General features: G+C 33.5%; 7 protein-coding genes across 7 annotated transcripts; 5 read left to right on the forward strand and 2 right to left on the reverse strand.

Moving 5' to 3' along the window:
- Positions 1–56: 56 nt before the first annotated feature.
- On the forward strand, positions 57–1,682 carry BX664DRAFT_258821 (periplasmic binding protein-like I; the record flags this gene model as incomplete). The annotated part of the gene is made up of 5 exons (XM_051540563.1): positions 57–346; positions 424–692; positions 763–912; positions 988–1,299; positions 1,414–1,682. The coding sequence occupies 5 exons, from the start codon at positions 57–59 to the stop codon at positions 1,680–1,682; spliced, it is 1,290 nt and encodes a 429-aa protein (XP_051403319.1).
- A 1,108-nt stretch (positions 1,683–2,790) lies between these two features.
- On the forward strand, positions 2,791–3,422 carry BX664DRAFT_256966 (uncharacterized protein; the record flags this gene model as incomplete). The annotated part of the gene is made up of 2 exons (XM_051540482.1): positions 2,791–3,182; positions 3,248–3,422. Coding segments are annotated over 2 exons (567 nt in total), but the record flags the coding sequence as incomplete, so codon positions are not given.
- Positions 3,423–5,363: 1,941 nt separating this feature from the next.
- On the reverse strand, positions 5,364–6,338 carry BX664DRAFT_275586 (guanylate kinase). Its single transcript, XM_051541293.1, has 3 exons — positions 6,182–6,338; positions 5,927–6,058; positions 5,364–5,821 (listed from the first exon to the last, which is right to left on the reverse strand). The coding sequence occupies exons 1-3, from the start codon at positions 6,294–6,296 to the stop codon at positions 5,496–5,498; spliced, it is 573 nt and encodes a 190-aa protein (XP_051403321.1). The 5' UTR covers positions 6,297–6,338; the 3' UTR covers positions 5,364–5,495.
- A 4,291-nt stretch (positions 6,339–10,629) lies between these two features.
- Positions 10,630–13,509, forward strand: BX664DRAFT_325546 (heat shock protein 70 family). Its single transcript, XM_051544042.1, has 4 exons — positions 10,630–10,694; positions 10,854–10,948; positions 11,016–11,214; positions 11,293–13,509. The coding sequence occupies exons 1-4, from the start codon at positions 10,683–10,685 to the stop codon at positions 13,282–13,284; spliced, it is 2,298 nt and encodes a 765-aa protein (XP_051403322.1). The 5' UTR covers positions 10,630–10,682; the 3' UTR covers positions 13,285–13,509.
- Positions 13,510–13,747: 238 nt separating this feature from the next.
- On the forward strand, positions 13,748–15,585 carry BX664DRAFT_325548 (Thiolase, N-terminal domain-containing protein). Its single transcript, XM_051544043.1, has 5 exons — positions 13,748–13,955; positions 14,063–14,423; positions 14,491–15,173; positions 15,275–15,285; positions 15,385–15,585. The coding sequence occupies exons 1-5, from the start codon at positions 13,793–13,795 to the stop codon at positions 15,412–15,414; spliced, it is 1,248 nt and encodes a 415-aa protein (XP_051403323.1). The 5' UTR covers positions 13,748–13,792; the 3' UTR covers positions 15,415–15,585.
- Positions 15,586–16,201: 616 nt separating this feature from the next.
- Positions 16,202–17,001, reverse strand: BX664DRAFT_72684 (uncharacterized protein). Its single transcript, XM_051549715.1, has 2 exons — positions 16,280–17,001; positions 16,202–16,203 (listed from the first exon to the last, which is right to left on the reverse strand). The coding sequence occupies exon 1, from the start codon at positions 16,934–16,936 to the stop codon at positions 16,436–16,438; it is 501 nt and encodes a 166-aa protein (XP_051403324.1). The 5' UTR covers positions 16,937–17,001; the 3' UTR covers positions 16,202–16,203; positions 16,280–16,435.
- A 215-nt stretch (positions 17,002–17,216) lies between these two features.
- On the forward strand, positions 17,217–20,150 carry BX664DRAFT_311965 (uncharacterized protein; the record flags this gene model as incomplete). The annotated part of the gene is made up of 6 exons (XM_051542590.1): positions 17,217–17,231; positions 17,480–17,564; positions 17,755–17,873; positions 17,963–18,088; positions 18,183–19,633; positions 19,841–20,150. The coding sequence occupies 6 exons, from the start codon at positions 17,217–17,219 to the stop codon at positions 20,148–20,150; spliced, it is 2,106 nt and encodes a 701-aa protein (XP_051403325.1).
- Positions 20,151–20,210: the final 60 nt, after the last annotated feature.

Here is a 20,210-nt window from a genome sequence, read left to right on the forward strand (position 1 = left end):
TCCCTTTCTTGATCCTAGATCTTTAGGATCTTTTACATAACCATTGTATATATTATATGCTTCAACAACCTAGTTTTTCTGTACACCACCATCATATCACCACTCCTACTGTCGCCAATGCTGATATCAACTTCTCTCCCAATGCATTAGATAATGACATTAAGAATACAAATTCGGTCAATACATATCATGATACTGCCAATAACTTCACCTTCACTTTAACTCGTAAAAATGGAACAGCTTATATATCACCTGTACAAACCGAGGGACTGACCGAATTAAAAATTGGTGTCTTGCTTCCATTTCACCAACAAGATAATAATTGGACAAAAACTATTACTTTAAGGTAACAAATTTATACAATATTTTTAATCTATTCCATGTAATAATTTTTTTTTCTCTCTTAATCAATAAATAAATTAGTGGAGCTTCTGCTGTTCGTATGGCTATAGCCGAAATCAACACAAAACAAATAATACCTGGTGCATATATCACTTTGATTGAACAAGATTCTTTCCCCAAGGATATTGAAGGACAAGCAGCTATTAGTCAAGCAGTATACTCTGCCATATCTCTTATTCATGAAGGGGTGGTGGCAATTATTGGTGATATCAGTTCTTCTTGGACAACTCTTTCGGCTTTGATGTCAACTACTCTTCAGATTCCTCAATGCTCTTTTTCTGCTGTGGCTAGTAAGTATATAAACTAGAGAAATTTCCTTTTTAGAAATTGATTGACTTAACTCTTTCTATTATATTTTAGCTTCATTATCTGATAAATCCCAATACGGTTACTTTTTCCGTACAATTCCTACCGATTTGATTTATGCCGATGCCGCTTTATCTTTTATCGTTAGTCAAGGTTGGCCGACGATTGGTGTACTTTATTCCGGTGATGACTTTGGAAAACAATGTAAGAATGAATGATCACAAATGATCCTGCTTATTGATGAACCATCCTTTTCTCATTTTTTTTTTTAACATGTAGTATCAACGGACGTCATTATGAAAGCAAGAGCTCACAATATTATAATCAAGGGATATCAATCATTTTATGATCATGGACCAACCAGCGATATACAATCCTCTATTGATACTTTGATGGCAACGGGAGCAAGAGTGATCTTTGTCGCAGCAGCAGATGATGCTCCTATGGCGGCATTAATAGTCGCTGCTCATAGCGGATATATCAACAATGACAATGTATGGCTAACTATCGGCATCCAATCAGACTCATTACAACAAAATGTAATCAACTTCAACAACATCATTTCTACACGCGCAGATAGTGCAGAATGGAGTCACATGAACGACAATAACACTGGAATAATCTCAACCTCTTCAAACATATCAGTACCACAATCATCAGCATCACAATCATCAGCATCACAATCATCAGCATCACAATCATCAGCATCACAATCATCAGCATCGCAATCATCAGCATCGCAATCATCAGCATCATCCTCAGTATTACCTAATATAGATCCCGTTTTATACGCTGCAAATACAACTCGAAAACTTACCCATATTGAATACAACTCTACATTTTCAGGTGGTGTCTTTTCTTTTGAATCTATCATGTCTCTTCCTGGATACCCGCCATTCGACCAATTTTTACAAAGATGGTCCTCTCTCGATCCTGCTATGTATGTTCGTTCGTCTTTTTTTTTTTTTTTTTAAAAAAAAAAAAAGATTACTGCATTAGATCTTAATTTATTTATTTTTTTTTATTATTCACATAGGTATCCTTATGGTGGTCAAGGAAATATCAGTGGTAATGAAGGGTAAATTGCAAAGATTCAAATATCCAACTTTTTTTTTAAATAAATAATTTTCTTAATCCATTTTTTTTTTTTTTTTTTTTTTTTAGATTTGCCTATTCGTGTATGATGAACTTGGCCCAAGGTTTCAATAGTATTATCCGCAATTCTTCCAATGCAACAACTACATTACATCAACTGGCCTATAGACAACTGGGTGATGAATTATCTCCTTTGGCATTCAATACAAGTTATGTTGGTCCTGAAGGACCTATTATTTTGGATCAAAATGGTGATATGATCCATGGGTAAATCAAAAAAAACAGCTGCATACTATATACATGGATGGATGGATGATTTTATAAAGGGATTACTTATCATGTACATTTTATTTCTTTTTACTAAATAGAAACTACCGCATAAACAACATTCAAAATGGGACAAACATCAATATCGGAAATATCATTGCTGGTGAACTTGGCCTCACTTCTCTTCCAATCTATCATGATGGAACAACAAACGTAAGTGCTTCTTTCTCATAAATAGATATTATCATGAATTGGCTCTTATTAAACTTTCTTTCAGAATAGGTTCCAACAGGTGTTCCTCCAAAAGTTTATTTAAATCCGGGTTATTCTACTCCATTATCTATCACCTTAGTAACTGTATCTGCCGTTGGTACCTTTACTGCACTTGTCACTATATGTTTGGTATTACTCTACAGGAAACGGGAAGTCTTCCGAGAATCAAGGTAAAAAAAAAAAAAAAAAAAAAAAAAAAAAAAAATGTTGCCAATATTTGAATTGAAAAAGATTAACCATCATGATCTTATAATAATAGTCCGCTATTTTGTGTTTTGCAACTGATTGGTTTTATCTTATGTTATATTGCCGCCTTCTTTTTTGCCGGCGATCGATCAAAACTAACATGTGTTGTAGTACCCGTCGCCTTCAACCTAGGCTATTCGTTGGTACTGGGGTATGATTCATAGTAACGAAAATAAATAACGAAAGAAAGGAAGACAAATGATGCTCATTTTTATTTTTTTTTTTATTAGAAATTTGATTGCAAAAAACTACCGAATTTATCGCGTATTCAACAACATCTTTATTACACGAACACTTGTTCGCAACTCTGATCTGTTGAAAGTATCTGGCAGTATACTTCTGTTGGAAACCATTATAATTGTCTTATGGTTTTGTCTTTGTATTCCTCAGACTCGATCAAATCCTGTATCTCAAAATGCATATTATCTAGGCTGCTATTACAATGGACCTTCTCATCCGCTCTTTGTTACCTTATTGACTCTGATCGCTTCATGTGAATTGGCTTTTGCAACCTTCTTGGCATTCAAGACTCGAGCAATCGGAAGAAACTATTCCAAGTACAGCGAATACAAGCAGATTGGACTCTCTATATAGTAAGTCAAAAAAAAAAAAAAAAAGGATTGTATTCAACCAATTAATCTTTATTCTATTCTATCAGCAACATCTTTTTCTGTGCTCTCATTGGAACTATAGTTTTCTTTTTACCAACAGCAGATTACTATACTCAACATTATCTTACAGCAACCATGATAGTTTGGGCCACTACATTTTGTCTCTTTATTCTATTTTTACCAAAATTCGTTCAATTCAGGCGGAAATCATCATCCCATCGAAGCAGTCAAGGTGTCAACAAAATATCAGACTTACCAGAACGGCAACAACGATCCTATAGACAGCGCTCCATTTTATCCATCAACAATAACGATAGTAATAACAATAGCGGTTGCAGTAGTAATAGTAGCAGTAGCAACGCTTTCCACTCGACATCTGCGGCCCAACTGGATTATAGATCATCACGTTACGACGAACAGCAGCAAAGCTTTGGTGAATTATTAAGTATGAATGGTGTACTTAATGGAGATCAAACCAATCAGAATTCTTATCAACAGAATTGCTATCCTCGTCATCGGCAACAGCATCAGAAATATCAACAAACGCAGGAATATCACATCCAACATCGTCAACTTTATCATCGAACACACATTGTACCAACAACCTTTTCGAAATCTCAACAAAAAAAACAGCGTCAACAGCAACAACAGCAAGAAAAGGGTACTGTTCTAGACGCCTATGAAGCCCGAATGCCAGTTCAACGGATCATGAAATATATTCCTTGGTTATCACGTTGGGATATGCAGCAAATTGTATTGCTACCACAGGTCTCTTATTTTAGCTACTACTCGGTAAGAACTATAAAAAGAAAGAAAGAAAACATGATGATGCAAGAATCTAGGAAAAAGATCTGCAATCAAATTGTATTTACTGTCTTTTGATTGAACTTAGGAACGAGCAAGAAAAGGCAGTGTATTTGATTACTCTCATGCATCGATTGTTTCTTCCACCAAGGAAGCATATGTGCTCAAAGTACATGGACGCAGGTTTCATGATGTGTTGATACAAGTGGCCAATCAAGATGATCTTTTACAGTGGTGCGCATGGTTCAACAGCAACCCTTCAGGTTCGCCTTCTGCCTCGATGAGACAACAACAGGAAAAACACTCGGCGACTTTTTCTTTTTTGGCTCGGAGCAAGTCCCCGAATCTTTCTTGCATGACAACGAACAATGGAACCAAAAGCAAATCATCCTCAACCGCAGTAGCAACATTACAACCAAGTAAACTGAACCCTGATTCTGGACTTACAATTCAACATTTATTAGCTGAAGATGATGACGATGAAGATGAACGACATGAAAGTAGTATGACTTTGACGACATTGGATAGTTGTTATCATGGTCAAGATGCAATGGCAACAACGGATGACACGATGATGGCAAGGATGACAACCATTATTTTGGACAATGATAACCCCAATCATACGACAACTTTCCGTCCATCTTATTTCACTACGGCAAACCAACTCGGTGCATCTTCCTCCAATTTACATACCCCTGATTCAGAAGAACGTACTATGATTGGGACTCCTTCACACATGGATGATGAAATTATTATGATGCATGACTTGAAATAGGTATCTAGGCTAGGTCTTCATCTTTTTTTTTTTTTTTTTTTTTTTACTAATTTAGTTTATTATCTGTATATACATGACACCACACTCTTTTTTTTTTTTTTTTTTTTTTTTTTTTTTTTTTTTTTTTGGTCATATCTTTAAACACTACCCAAAAATAAAGTTTGTTTATAGAAATATTTTTGATTTACTGATTTTTTCCATGTGAAGCGCGTTTATTTTTTTCTGCGTTATGATTAGAGACTTGTTCGCGTTGGAGTTATGAATATATTTGCGGTGATTCTTTTTTCCATATTATGGAAATGGATGATTGATGGTTAATGATATCAATAGAAACTTTCTGATTCTTTATTATCATCTTCTTAATGATCATAGCTAAAATCATATTCCTTTTTTCTTTTAAAAAAAAAGATTATCATTGTCAAAAATTTCTTTTACCTGATCGCCCTTCAAAAGAAAACACCATGATCAATCATATCATGTTCCGCACTGAACAAATACAAGTAAATAACACAAAACTTTTATTTGGAAAAAGGTCCCAAAGGAGTGAGAGTTGAATGATAAATAATAATAATAATAGTAAAAAAGGAATCTAATCTATATATGTATGAATAAATGAATGAATGTTTATGTTTGATGAGAGCAGAAGTAGTAGTGAGGGGGGAGGATCAATGAAAGTATGCTAATCATCCAAAGAAGGGAGGGCTACTTGAGGAATATCATTGTTGTTCAAAGATGGCAGATTGTAAACTATTGTAAGCAGTATCCAAATCGTCGTTGATAATGATGGTATCGTAAGCATTGGGTTCTTGAGCATAAGCCAATTCCAATTTGGAGGCAGCCAAACGCGCCAACACAGCTTCTTCCTTTTCAGTACCTCTTCCACGTAAACGTTGTTCTAAGACTTCTACACTGGGAGGTTGAATAAAGATATACTTGGGATTCAAATCCGTGTTCTTGACTGCCTTGACACCTTGCATATCAATATCCAAAATACATACCTTGCCAGCATCCACAACATCCTTCACTGCCTTGATGGAGGTACCTACCAATATAAACAAAAAAAAAAGAATGTCAATGTCATATATTAAAAAGTCATCTCTTTTTTTGAAGTATTTCCTTTTTTTTTTATATTATTATGGTGACTTACCGTACATATTACCAGAGAAGGTAGCACTTTCAATGAACTTACCTTCAGCCACTTCAGCTTCCATGACTTCCTTGGTAACATAATGATAATCTACACCGTTCACTTCCTTAGGTCGAGGATCGCGAGTAGTATCTATTGTAAAGTCATTTTGTAAATTTATATAAAAGAAAGATGGGTTGTAAATTAGTAAATAAATTATAATGATGATGATGATGAAAAAAAAAAAGGAGAAAAATAAAAAAAAAGGAAACTTACGTGAAACACTGAATCCAAAAGTGCCAGGAAAATCATGGAAAAGACGTTTCAATAGAGTAGATTTACCAGAACCAGATGGACCAGAAATGACAAAGATCTTGGCAACAGTTTGCATCTTTTAAGGATGATTTGAAAGTTGAGTTAGAAAAAAGGAAAGAAAAGAAGAGAGACAAAAAAATATATTGTTTTTTTTTTTTTTTTTTTTTGTATCTCCTCTCATTTTGGAAGTGATAGACACAACACAATGTGGCATCAAAAAAAAAAATTAGGCTAACCGGAGTGCCGGGCAATTTTAGGAATACTCAAAAAAAAAAAGTCCCTAAAATGTGGTTGGTTTAGACGAGTTCAAAACGGACTGTACCTTTTTTTTTCTATTATGCAACATGAGAAACCTTTTTTGACAAATTAAAAAGTGATTTTGATTCTTTTCAGTAAAAGTTTACTATTTCCGCGCTATCTATTTTCAAAAAAAAAGATAATAATAATAATTGTGATGATCATCCACCAATATTAAAAAAAAAAAAAAAAGGATATATGATGATAATGATGACCGTCCATGTATCTTTTTCTTTATACATATATAATAATGGTGGATGATGATGACCATTTTCATCATCATAATAATAGGGAAAATAGTTAAAATAAAAGATGATTTCCACTTTTCATATTCTTCCAAGAACATCACTTACTTTTTTGGAGATTGATGAATCAAATTGATGTCATATTTATGAAAATTCCAAAACATCTTAGGTTCTATTTTTCCTATGAAGCTTGATGATGGATGATCCTTCCCTCATTTTATTGGATAACTTCTTCCACGGTAAATGAATTATGGAGTTTGAACTCATTTTCGGCGAAAAGAATTAATATGAAAGAAGTAGATCACCTTCTTTGAATCCCAGTTTAGAAAGAACAAAAAAAAAAAAAAAAAAAAAAGGAACATATGATGTTTCTTTTTTTTTTTTTAATTGAACCTGTGACATTTTTGTTTATGTAGATTTAATCAAATAAAAATAACATTCTATATGTTTGCACTTTGATAATATTTCTATTGAAGAATTTACCAATGACTTCAAACTTTAAAAATATATATACATATATATATAAATGATTTTGAAGCCTTGTATAAAAACAGCAAGTGATACAAAAAAAAAAGTAACATCACTTCATGCGGAGTGTAATAGCATTAGAATTCAATCCTTTCTATTGGACAGGTACCCAGACATTGTGAGACTAGTTTGCAGAAAGATCAAGGGGAAACATATATAAACTAAACATTTTACTTTTTGGTGTATTCTTTTCTTCAACTTGATTTACTTTTTTTTTTTTTAAAGATATATTTTTATTTACAATGACTACCTGCAATTCACGATTTACTGAACATTTTGATATGAGTCCCTCATTGATTCATTGTCCTTTATCATCACCATCCAAAGCTTCCTTTACATCATCAATGGAATCTAATCAAAAATCATTCGATGATTATCTGTCAAGTCATAGCTGCTCAAATAACTCTCCACCAAATAGCCCAGTAGATGATGATAAATATTCCATGTCCAAGTTCAGGCGATTTTTCCGATTGAGCAAGAAATAATCTTATCCACCTATATATTATAAACACACTGTAATCATCATCACCTTATTCTTTAATCGCACCATCATCATCATCATCATCATCCTTACTATTCACAATTATATTTATTATTATTATTATTATTATTTGACCACTTGTACTATGTATCATTACTTTTCTCCATAACAACGCATCCGATCAACAAATCATCACTCCCTCCCAAAAAAAAAAAAATCAATCCTTATATATCCTTTCCTATCTGTACTGTCCTTTTGTATATATGATTTTTATATTGATATCCCTTTTTTCATTCTTTTGATAATAAAACAACCATTTGAACGTATATATATATAAAAAAAGTGAATAGATGATATGAATCGAGGGATCAGCTCCGCCACGTGGATCATCAACCTTTGGGAAAAAAAAAAAAAAAAAAAAAAAGCTAAAAAAAGATTAAGAGCAGAGGGATCAGGTGTCTCCACTAACTCTCTGTAACTGGTTGGGTTTTTTTTTTTCTTTCTTTCTTTTATTGGCTCCGCCAAATTACTTTCAAAAAGACTGGACTCTTTGGTACATAACCATTTATCGTTTATCATTAGGTTGAGTATGAAAATGCATATCTATTCATTCGATGTTCTACTTGAAAGAGAGAGAGAGAAAAATAAAAAAGAAAAGAAAGAAAGCAAGATCTCGTCTTTTTTTTTTTTTTTTTTTTTTACGCAAGAGTTTCATCATTAGCATAATTTTCAAGTTTCATGAAAATCAGGTCACGAATGCATCTCATTGATCAACAATGACTATATTCTTTTCAATCAATAAAATATTGAGTATTAAAATTTATCGTTCGCTTAGAGAAAATTCAACCTGGGGACAGGCACACAAAAAAAAAAAAAAAAAAAAGGGAACGGATGATTGGATTTTTTTTTTTTTTTTTTTTTGTCAATTCTGTTGATCTTTTTTTGGAAATGCCATTCCACTCCTTCTATTCTTTTGCTTTCGTTTTCTGGCTTTCAATGATGATATTTCCACTAGGATGGGTGCATCTCTTTCAGGACCCCGAAAAAAAAAAAAAAAAGAAAACGGACGGTTACACTGACTTTAGTTACCCAGGCTTCATGCTTTCTCCATGAAATTCATTCTGTTCCACAACTACCTAATAAGGTCATTTCAACTTAATTGATTATTCTTTTTTTTTTTCTTGCATTAATAAAAAAAAAAAAAGAAGGATGATGTTTTACTTGTAGAGGTTTTATGGCATAATTAGACTTTAAGATGGATCTGAAGTTTTTTTTTTTTTTTTTTTTTAGAATGACATGAAAATGACCTTTTTCTGCAGTTTTCTACCTAATATTCTCAAGCTCTCTTTTTTATCCGCTAAGAAAAAAGATAATCGTATATATACATATTTTGTTAATAGTATTTATAGGATATGATGATAGATTTAAATTGAAAAATGGGATTTGAAAGGTGGTTAGAACTGTAGATTCACCTTTTTTTTTTTTTTTTTTTTTTTTTTTTTTTTACCAGCCACAATGTGGAAATCCCCAGCCAAAGTTTGACTGTAAAAATCAATCGTCAAGGTGATAATCAGGCAATTTTTGGAAAAATCGATGAAATATTCTCGATGATCGTTGTACATGGGCTGGCAAGATAAGTGATGAAATGGCACTAGATGATATTAGACTATGTTTTTAAGAGGAATAGTGATCATTTTTTTTGGATTATTGCATGAGAGATAAAGGATCTGTTGAATTGTGTGTAGATTGAATAAAATAAAATTATGGGACTAGTGATAAAGTCAATGAAATTCTTCTTAATTTATTTTTTAAAAAAAAAGAAAAAAGAAAAAAAAAAGAAAGTTGATTATTGTATCTACACTTGAAAAATTTATGTCTATTTTATATCTGTTTTGAAAATAAAATTTTCATCATCATATGTTATTAAATACAATAGGTACTTTGCCTTGATACATTTAAGCTAGTTTGAATGATATACATGATTAAATTACTGTGATGATTGATTATATGGTAAATATATCGACATTCTTTATCCATTAAATTAAGAGTAGAATAAATTTCAAAGTCCCCCTTTTTTTTGTTTCTTTTTTATTTTTATGTACTTTTTATTTTTTATCTTTTTTTCTTTTTCCTTTCTTTTTTCTCTTCCATTGACTTTTGTTTTTATGGTTTTATTATATACATTAGTGTAGTCGTTAGTTTACATACTTTTTTTTTTTATTATTCAATAAAGTTTTTATATTATTACAACTACTTTTATTATATGTCAATATTATTCCAAGTTGTATTATATATGTATGAATGTATTCTTTTTATTATACGCATATGTTATAGGTATGCTGATACAACAAGATCGAAAGGAACTAAAAGAAAGAAAATAAAAGAAAAAGGATTTTTTTTAATCCATGCATCCATAAATGAAATACAAGACGAAAATTAAAAAAAAAAGCACTGTATTTTTTTTTTTTTTTTTAATTTTTGATCTGGTACTCGCACAATTTTTTTGAGACTGAGATGAGAGACTCAGGGTCAAAAAAATATGGTATAGAAAATGATATCCTTCAATATTATTCGAAAATAAACCGTGTAATCGTTTTACTAGATGATTTATCATGCAAGATGTGTTGAAAATTTATTGACCAAATGGGAATAGTTTGTATTTGATCAGGCATGATTTTTGACAGTACCTTTATCTTGGGTGGCTTTTTTTTTATTGCATAGATGGCTCGAGAATCTTCTTAGCTGTCAACGCTAGTCACGGCACTAAAGGGCTTTTTTTTGATTTCCCGAAGACTCTCCTAAAACTTTTGAAGACATCACTTTTTTTTTTTTTTGGTATACTTGGTTCTTTTTTTTTTTTTTTTTTCTTTCCCTTTTTTTTTCAATCTTTTTTGTTCCTTTATAACACATCATGTCTGTCGTGGTAAAGTCAATATTTCTTTTAATATTACAATAAACAACTAGTCAAATAGATTTATAGGAAACGAATTTCAATACTAATCACATATTTTTTTTTTGACACTTGTATGTTATCGATACTTTTTTTTTTTTTTTGGAAATATCTTTTATTATATTATATTAGGGTATTGATTTGGGTAACCTTCAATCTGTCATTTCTGTGGCTAGAAACCGTGGTATCGATGTTATTTGCAACGAAGTATCCAACCGTGCTACTCCGTAAGTTAAATACAACAACATATATAAAAAAAAATTATTCATCACCTTTTTAAATATATATATATAGTTCTCTTGTATCTTTCGGTTACAAACAACGTTATCTCGGTGAAGCTGCCAAGACTCAAGAAATCAGTAATTATAAGAATACTGTCGGTAGTTTGAAGCGTCTTGCTGGTCGTACTCTTTCTGACCCTGATCTTCAAGAGTTCGAAAAGAAGTTCATTGCTGCTGAACTTGTGGATGTTGATGGTCAAGTTGGTGTTAAGGTAAGTAAATATAATATTTTTTTTTTTTTTAAACAGACAAAGAGCAAGTGGGAATATTGATGATGTTTTATGATTTAGGTCAACTACCTCGGTGAACCTCAAACTTTCTCCAATATTCAAGTGATTGCCATGTACTTGTCCAAGCTCAAGGATATTACTGCCCAAGAAATCACTTCTCCTGTCTCTGACTGTGTGATTACCGTTCCCGGTTGGTTCACTGAAGCTCAACGTCGTGCTATTATTACTGCTGCTGAAATTGCTGGATTGAACTGCTTGCGTTTGGTGAATGATTTGACTGCTGCTGCTCTTGGTTATGGTATCACTAAGACTGATTTGCCTGAAGAAAAGCCCCGTAACGTTGCCTTTGTGGATGTTGGTCATTCTAGTTACTCCGTGTCTGTAGTGTCTTTTGTAAAAGGTCAATTAACTGTCCGTGGTTCTGCCTATGATCAACACTTTGGTGGTCGCAACTTTGATAACGTCATTGTGGAACATCTCGCTGCTGAATTCAAGGAAAAGTTCAAGATTGATGTTTACACCAACCAAAAGGCTTTGATTCGTCTCATGGTTGCTGCTGAAAGATGCAAGAAGGTTCTCTCTGCTAATCCCTTGGCGCCTGTCAACATTGAATCTATTATGGATGATCGTGATGTTCACACTATTGTCAACCGTTCCGATTTTGAAGAATGGGCTTCTCACTTATTCACTCGTACTGAAGATACTTTGCGCAAGGCTATGGAACGTGCTGGTATGTCTATTGAAGAAATTGATGCTGTGGAAATGGTTGGTGGTTCTACTCGTATTCCTGCTATCAAGACCACTATCTCCAACTTCTTTGGTAAGCCCATCTCTACCACTTTGAATCAAGATGAAGCTGTTTCTCGTGGTGCTGCTCTTCAATGTGCCATGTTATCTCCTGTATTCAAGGTTCGTGATTTCCGTGTGTGCGATATCTGCAGTTATCCCATCAAACTTGAATGGACCAAGTCTCCCGAAGATGATGATACTGAAATCGTGGTATTTGACAGCAACAACAGTATCCCTTCTACCAAGATGTTGACTTTCCACCGAAGCGAACCTTTCACTTTGGAAGCCAAGTATGCTGAACCTGAAGCTTTACCTCGTGGTATCAACCCCTGGTTGGGTCAATTCACCATCAAGGATGTCAAACCTGTCAACGGCGAACCTGCTCAAATCAAGGTCAAGGTCAGACTTAATATTCATGGTATCTTATCTGTTGAAAGCGCTCACACTGTGGAAGAAAAGGTTGTGGAAGAAGAAGTGACCAACAAGGAAGGTGAAAAGGAAATCAAAAAGACCAAGAAGCTTGTCAAGACTGGTGATCTTACTGTGGTTAGTGGCACTACCTCTTTGTCTCGTAATCTTGCTGATCAATACGCTGAAAAGGAAAGCCAAATGTATGCCTCTGATAAACTCATCATGGCCACTGAAGCTGCCAAGAACTCCCTTGAAGAATACGGTTATGATATGCGCGACAAGATCACTGGTCCTTTGGCTGAATACATTGAACCTTCCATTAAGGACAAGTTTGTTGAAGATTTGAATACTGTCGTTGACTGGATTTATGATGAAGGTGATGATCAACCCAAATCTGTGTATGTTGAAAAATTGGAAACCCTCAAGAACATTGGTAACCCTGTGGTGGAACGTTATCGTGAAGCTGAAGAACGACCTCGTGCTGCCAACTCTCTTCGTGATGCCATTCAACGTGTAACTCAAGAAGCCATGAGTACTGATGATAAGTATGCTCACATTGCTCCTCAAGAAAAGCAAGATATTGTGGATCGTTGTGATCGTGCTCGTCGTTGGTTGGATGAACAATTGGCCAAACAAGAAAAGGTACCCAAGTGTGAAACTCCCATCTTGTTTGCCCGTGATATCACCAAGGAAGAAGATGCCGTTGTTGCCTTTGCTACTCCTATTTTGAACAAGCCCAAGCCTATTCCTAAGCCTGTTGAAGAAGAACCTACTGACTCTCCTATGGCTGATTCTGAAGAAAAGAAGGAAGATGCTCAAGAAGAAAAGAAGGATGAAATGGATATTGATTAGATAGATTTTTATATATAATATATATATATAGTTTTTATATAGTTTTGTGCGTCTTTTTGTTATATATATATATATATTTACAATGTGGTTTATTATTATTTTAGTTGTTTTTTAGTATTCTCCTCTCTTTCTTTTTTTTTTATTTTTTTACACTCTTCATCAAATCACCAAATTGTTATCATCTCTTTATTATTATTAAACATTTATCATCATGTTGTTATATTTTTATACATCATCTTTTTATCATTTTTCTATTATTTTATATTGTACGAATTCAACTACTATTGTTTGACTTTTATATAATGAACGGTAAAAGTTTTTTACCGTATTGATGCTTATGATTTTGAATTTCTCAGGCAGAAGGCAGTTCCGATTTTTTGATGCGGGGAATTGATCTTAGTAATTTTTATTGCTTATTTTTTTTTTCTCTTTCTTTTCTTTTCTTTCTTTTTTTTTTTTTTTTTTTTTTTTAGTTTTTCTTTCTCTTCCTTCAATATTCTCATTCATCATGTCTATCTCTTTACCTTATCCTATTCGTTTACCTTCTCTTTCCAATGAACAAGTCACCAAAGTTGGCGTCAAGTCACCAGAAGATGTGGTAGTTGTTTCTGCTGTCCGTACAGCTCTTGCCAAAGGTCGTAAGGGTGGATTCAAAGATACTTTGGGTGATGGTAAGAATAAAATAAAAAAAAATAAAATAAAATAGTAATAATAATAATAATAATAATAATAATAGTAATAAAAGGTAAATGATATTTATTTCCATGAATAAATTTAGAACTTTTGGCTGGTGTGTTGAAGGCTACTATTGATCGTACTGGTATTGATCCTTCTGTAGTGCAAGATATTGCTGTTGGTAATGTGGCTGCCAAAGGTGGGTTTGCTACTCCTGCTCGTATGGCTGCCTTGTATGCTGGTTTTCCTGAAACCACCACTGTATCTACTGTCAATCGTCAGTGTTCTTCTGGTTTACAAGCATGTGTCCAAATCGCCTCTGCCATTCAAGCGGGTCTTATTGATATTGGTATTGGTGCTGGTGTGGAATCTATGACATCTGATTATTTCTCTCGTAAAGTCACTGTATCTGAAAAACTTTGCAAGGAATCTCAAGCTGCTGAAGATTGTAAAATTCCCATGGGGTAAATGAAAATCATTTATATCAAAAAAAAAAAAATTATTTACTTATCCTGTCCATAATTCTCATAGTCTTACATCTGAAGCTGTTGCTAAGGAATATGGTTTAACTCGTGAAGAACAAGATGCTTTCTCTGTTTTATCTCATCAAAAGGCTGCTGCTGCTCAAGCTGCTGGATACTTCAAGGATGAAATTGTTCCTCTTACTGTGACTGTATTGGACAAAGATGGTAACAATCCTAAGAAAGTGGTGGTTGATCAAGATGAAGGTATCCGTGGTAATTCTACAGTCGAAGGTCTTGGTAAACTCAAACCTGCTTTCACTCCCACTGGTTCCACCACTGCTGGAAATGCGTCTCAAATCTCTGATGGTGCTGCTGCTGTTCTTTTGATGAAGCGCAAGGTGGCTCAAAAATTGAATTTGCCTATTCTTGGTAAATATATTACTGCTGCCTCTGTTGGTGTTCCTCCTCGTGTCATGGGTATTGGTCCAGCCTACGCTATCCCTGTTGCTGTGGAGCGTGCTGGTCTAAAGTTGGAAGATGTAGATATCTATGAGATCAATGAAGCTTTTGCCTCTCAAGCCCTCTATACCGTTCGCGTTCTTGGTTTGGATCAACAAAAAGTCAATCCTAAAGGTGGTGCTATTGCTATTGGTCATCCTCTTGGTTGTACTGGTGCTCGTCAAGTTGCTACTTTGTTCCCTGAATTACAACGTCAAGGAAAGAATATTGGTGTTACCTCTATGTGTATTGGTAAGTTTGTGAAATGAAGAACGATATTCTTTGATCACTGATCTATTATTATATTATTTATGATACTTATTTGATTTTTTTTTTTTTTTTTTCTGTGACAGGCTCTGGAATGGTATGTTGAAAATGGTGGAAAGAAATTTAGGATGTGTGTGATAAATGGGGATTTGTATGTATAGATATTCATATTTTTATTTTATTTTTTTTATGATAGGGTATGGCTGCTGTTTGGGAAAGGGAATAGAAAGGAAAGATGTAGTAGCTTTAGTATTATAATCAATACCCTTTATCTCTTTATATATTTTATTGATACTGCCGTTTATCGTTCCCATTTTTTAATATGATCCTCGTCCATTGTAGATATATATATATATATAACAAATAAATTCACAAAACTTTTGATATTTTTATTTTATCATTTTTATTTGATTCATTTATGATTTGAATGGAAATTTGCCATCTAATATACCTTTTTTTGATGACTGGAAGAGGAAAAAAAAAAAGTCTGTCAGCATGATGACATTGAGGGGTAAAATGTTACTTGGTCCAAAAAGTGGAATGATAGGTACAAAACACTCAAGGCCTATATCATTCTCTCTCATTTTTTTTTTTTTTTTTTTTGGATGTTGCTTACAGAATAAAGTACAAGTTCAAAATAAAGATATTTATTGAAGGAAAATTAAGACTATTAAACTAAACTAAATCTTCTTTTGCGAAAAAAATACCAATAGGAAATCTAAAAAAAAAGGGATAATATAGAATTTTGTAAGTATCGATAGCTTTTCTTCTATTTAATATAGATATAGTAGTTGGAAGAGAAATATAGATATAAACAAGAAACTTCAGAGATTGTTCACCTTGGAAAACCCACATATCGGTATAAGTGAACCATCGGATATGAGTAATAAATAGATTCGGGTCCAAAAAAAGTATTCCATCATTGTATCTTATTTATTTCTTTTTCCTCTTCCAACAATACATAATAATAGTAAACATATTTACCTAAATCATCTGGTAGTATTCCCAGGACAAACTGTATATTGAAAAAAAAAACAAAAGAAAAGAAAATGTTAAGAAGAGCCTAAAAAAAAAAGCACACTTTTATATACCAGGGGAGCTGAAAAAAATTTTTTTTTTTTCGGTATGTTACCAATTTTTGTGACAGTGGAAGAACAAAAGAAGATCAATTTGGGTAAGTCAGCCAATCAAAAAAAAAAAAAAAAGGAATAGTTGAACCAAATGGAGCCATTTTTGAAATATATGAGTTATCTATAAAGCACAATACTTGTCCAACCCATTTTACTATCATCCCAGTCCAGACCATGAAGTTGTATCATCATACCACCAGAATTTTTCTCAAATTTATATTCAATCCAACAGGGAAGACGCGTTTGGCCACCACCACCTTTACGATCAGGTTCACCAAGTAAAGAAACGATATCATGAGCTACCATAGAACTATCAATATAGGGTAAATCCAATTTCAAAGAATAAGGTTGATATCCATCCTTAGTCACACCGTTGTATATATCAATAGCATCAAGAATCAAGTTATCATCATAATCGTCACATTGTTGAATGGGTTTAGATTTAGATACAAAACAAAAAGAAAGACCAAGAGATTTGTAAGCATGATAGATAGAATCAGGAAAACGTTTAATAGTATTAAGGTTTTGTTGTTGTAATATAGAATGAAATATTTTATCTCTTGGAGAATGGTTTAATAATGAATAAAAATCATTGTGAAGTGGTATAGGAATAGGCATAATAAGAAAAAAAAAAAAAAAAAAAAGGGAAGAAAAAGAGAAAAAGGAAAAAAAAAATTGCGGACTTGAAATAAATATTTGATTGTAAAAAGAAAAAATGATATATATATATATATATATATATCTTTAAATATATATATATTTTATTTATAAATTTACAATGTATACAATAAAATTATATGAATAATAATTGTTATAAAATTACTGTAATAGTATGACTTAAAAAAAGAGTGATGATTTGATGGTCTGACAAGGAGAAAAGAAATAGCATCAAGAAGAAATGTGGACACCGACAGTAACACACAGATAACTTTTGAGAGATCTCTATTGGAGATGTTTCAAATTTGTTGTTCTTATATGTACTATAGTCAAAAAGCATGGAACCAAACACTGTCACTAATTTTCTTCCTCTATATAACGTATACTTTATATATATATATATATTTTCGTTTCCGCTTCTTATTTTTCCTTTTTTTTTTCTTCTTTCTTATTTTTTTTTTCTTTTTCTTCTTTTCATTATAGTCCTTTTTTTTTTTTTTGAAGCACAGGCGCATCATTTACTTGCTCCGCGGGAACCTGCTTCTTGTTCTTGATTCTAAATATTTGAATGGATGCTTGAACTTTGAAGGTATTTTTTTTTTTTTTTTTTTTGGAACTAAACAATGTTATTCATATATATTTTCTTTCTATAGTTTATTCTTCATCCTTTTTGTTTTTATACTTGGACGATCTTGTTTCTTTTTTTGTTACGACTTCTCATTATCGATACATACGACTCTCCCTTTACAACAACTTCTGACGCTTTTTTGTACCAAAAGAGTGGTGGTACCGAGTTATCCTGCCAATGACATCTACGTCTAACCAAGCTGAATCATCGTTTTCTGGTCAACAACAACAACAACAACAACAACAGGACTTATCTGGGTCAGAATCACCGGTAATAAACTTATAATATAGATTTGTATATACATTATCCTTATTTCTCTTCTCACTTTTTTTTTTCTTTCTTTTTTTTTTTTTTATCAGTTGGAACCATTTTACGCCGAACTTCTCAGCCTCAGTTTCACTGACAGTGCTACAGCTATCAAACAATGTCGAAGCCTTTGTGCTCAATATGGATTTACAGTCAAACAAGAAGCTAGTACTCACAGGGTAAGAATAGGAAAAAAAAAAAACTTTTTTAGAATAATTATAATTATTTATCTTGGTATACTGATTTCGGTAATCTTTATTCATGGTTACTCAGAACATATATGTGTATTGCTCTCGTGAAGGTCTGCCCGATTCGCTACGAAACCCTAAGGTGAACCCCCAACGAAAACGACCTTCAAAACGATGCGATTGTAGATGGCGCGTTGTTTTATATGAACGGAAAGGCAAATGGGAATTTAGAAAATCTTTAAATCCTGATGCTGCAAAACATAATCATGAATTGATGCGACCTGAAGAAATTGAAAAATCTTGGCCCAAGGAAGTGAACGAACTGATATGTGAACTAGCACGATTACGCTTACCTACTCAAGAAATCCGATCTCGTGTGAAATCTCAATTCGACAATATTACTTGGAATGAACGAAGGTTTTACAATCGACTCTCTGACGAGCGACAAAAAATCAAGTATCGAGAAGCAGAACAACGTGCAAAACATTTGACTGGCATTTGGACGAAAATTTGTATGGCCTCTGCTGGACATGAAGAATTATCTGATTACGTGGAAGAAGATATGATCAAATTACTTCAAGTTATATGTAAATCTGCGAATATCGACGAATCAACGTTAAATGTACCATCATCTCTTACTTCATCGCAATCAGAATCAAATTTGGATAACACAGCAACATCCGATAGTCGTATTCCTGTGGAAACAAACGTAGAATCGTCATCATCATCATCATCATCATCATTAGCACCATCAAATGTCATATCGCCATACTCGACGACACCTTTCACTCGATTTGTAGGGGAATCACAATCAAGCTCGAAATCATCTTCCAAAGGAAAGGCACCAGATACTAACAACAACAACAACAACAACAACAATAACAACAAACCAGTAGAGCCGCCAAAAGGTTATATCACAGTCAATATACCTCAACATTCGTATTTTGTCAAGATCCATACCCAACGAGCAGGATCGTCTGGTCATGTATCAATTCCGATAAGTTCTACATCAGACACAACGGAAGTCATGACACGAAATCCCAGGCGGACAAGATCATCATCTACGGATACCACAGCAAGAAAGACGGCAAGAAAAGTCAAATCAAGGTCACAAATCACTTCATCAACATCACCACAAAATACATTGCATATTGAACATGTTATCAACAATCCACTACAACATTTACATGGCCAGTCCAGTTTGGAGACACATCAACATCATGGAACAGCCCACCAACTATCATCCATTACAGACGAATCATCAATGCATACGCCATCACAAACATATACTTTTGTCTATCACACCGATTTTGGTAATCAAGGTCTTCCATTAGATACAACTGGTCTATCTCCTTATGTACCTTTCCAAAACACTTACAATATTCCTACAAGTACTGGCGAATTTACATCTGACATTAGTTTTCAATTCGACCCTGATAGTCCAACTCCCATCAGCGGATCAAACAACAATAACGAACCTGGTAGAAGCACAAATGACAATCCAACCAATAGTAATGAACCAACCATTCATCCAGCGTTACAATCCAATCCCATGGCTCATCATCATCATCATCATCAACAACCGCAGCATAAAGCTCACCAACAACAACAACGACAACAACGACAACAACAACAACAACAACAGCAACAACAACAGCAACAGCAAAATCAACGTCATCAGCGTCATCCATCACCGGTGGGAACATCCAGTATGGACATCGACACAACCGTATTACCCTCAAGACAATTATATTCAACGAATTTGTCTCACACTGACTCTGATGCCAAAATGACTCCACAACAACAGAGAACTAGTTCATCAGTAGATACAACAAGAAACCTCAATTCACAACAATATACTCCATCATTTGTGCCTTCTTATCCATCATCATCAAATTCACCATCAACTCACAATGCAACTCCATTCCCAGCCCATCAGTTAAATACTCCATCTGGCAACGATATCCATGCTCAGCAACCACAACATCATAGGACTGAAACTGGAACAACTTTGTCAACAGGAAAAGAATCATCCACTTCTATTGAAAAGTGAATTACTATGAAAAAGTGAATGTTCAAATGCTTGTAGTAGAGTGAATAGTTTTACCCATTT

This window comes from Halteromyces radiatus (assembly GCF_025201355.1).
Source record: "Halteromyces radiatus strain CBS 162.75 chromosome Unknown BX664scaffold_2, whole genome shotgun sequence".
Lineage (NCBI taxonomy): Eukaryota > Fungi > Mucoromycota > Mucoromycetes > Mucorales > Cunninghamellaceae > Halteromyces > Halteromyces radiatus.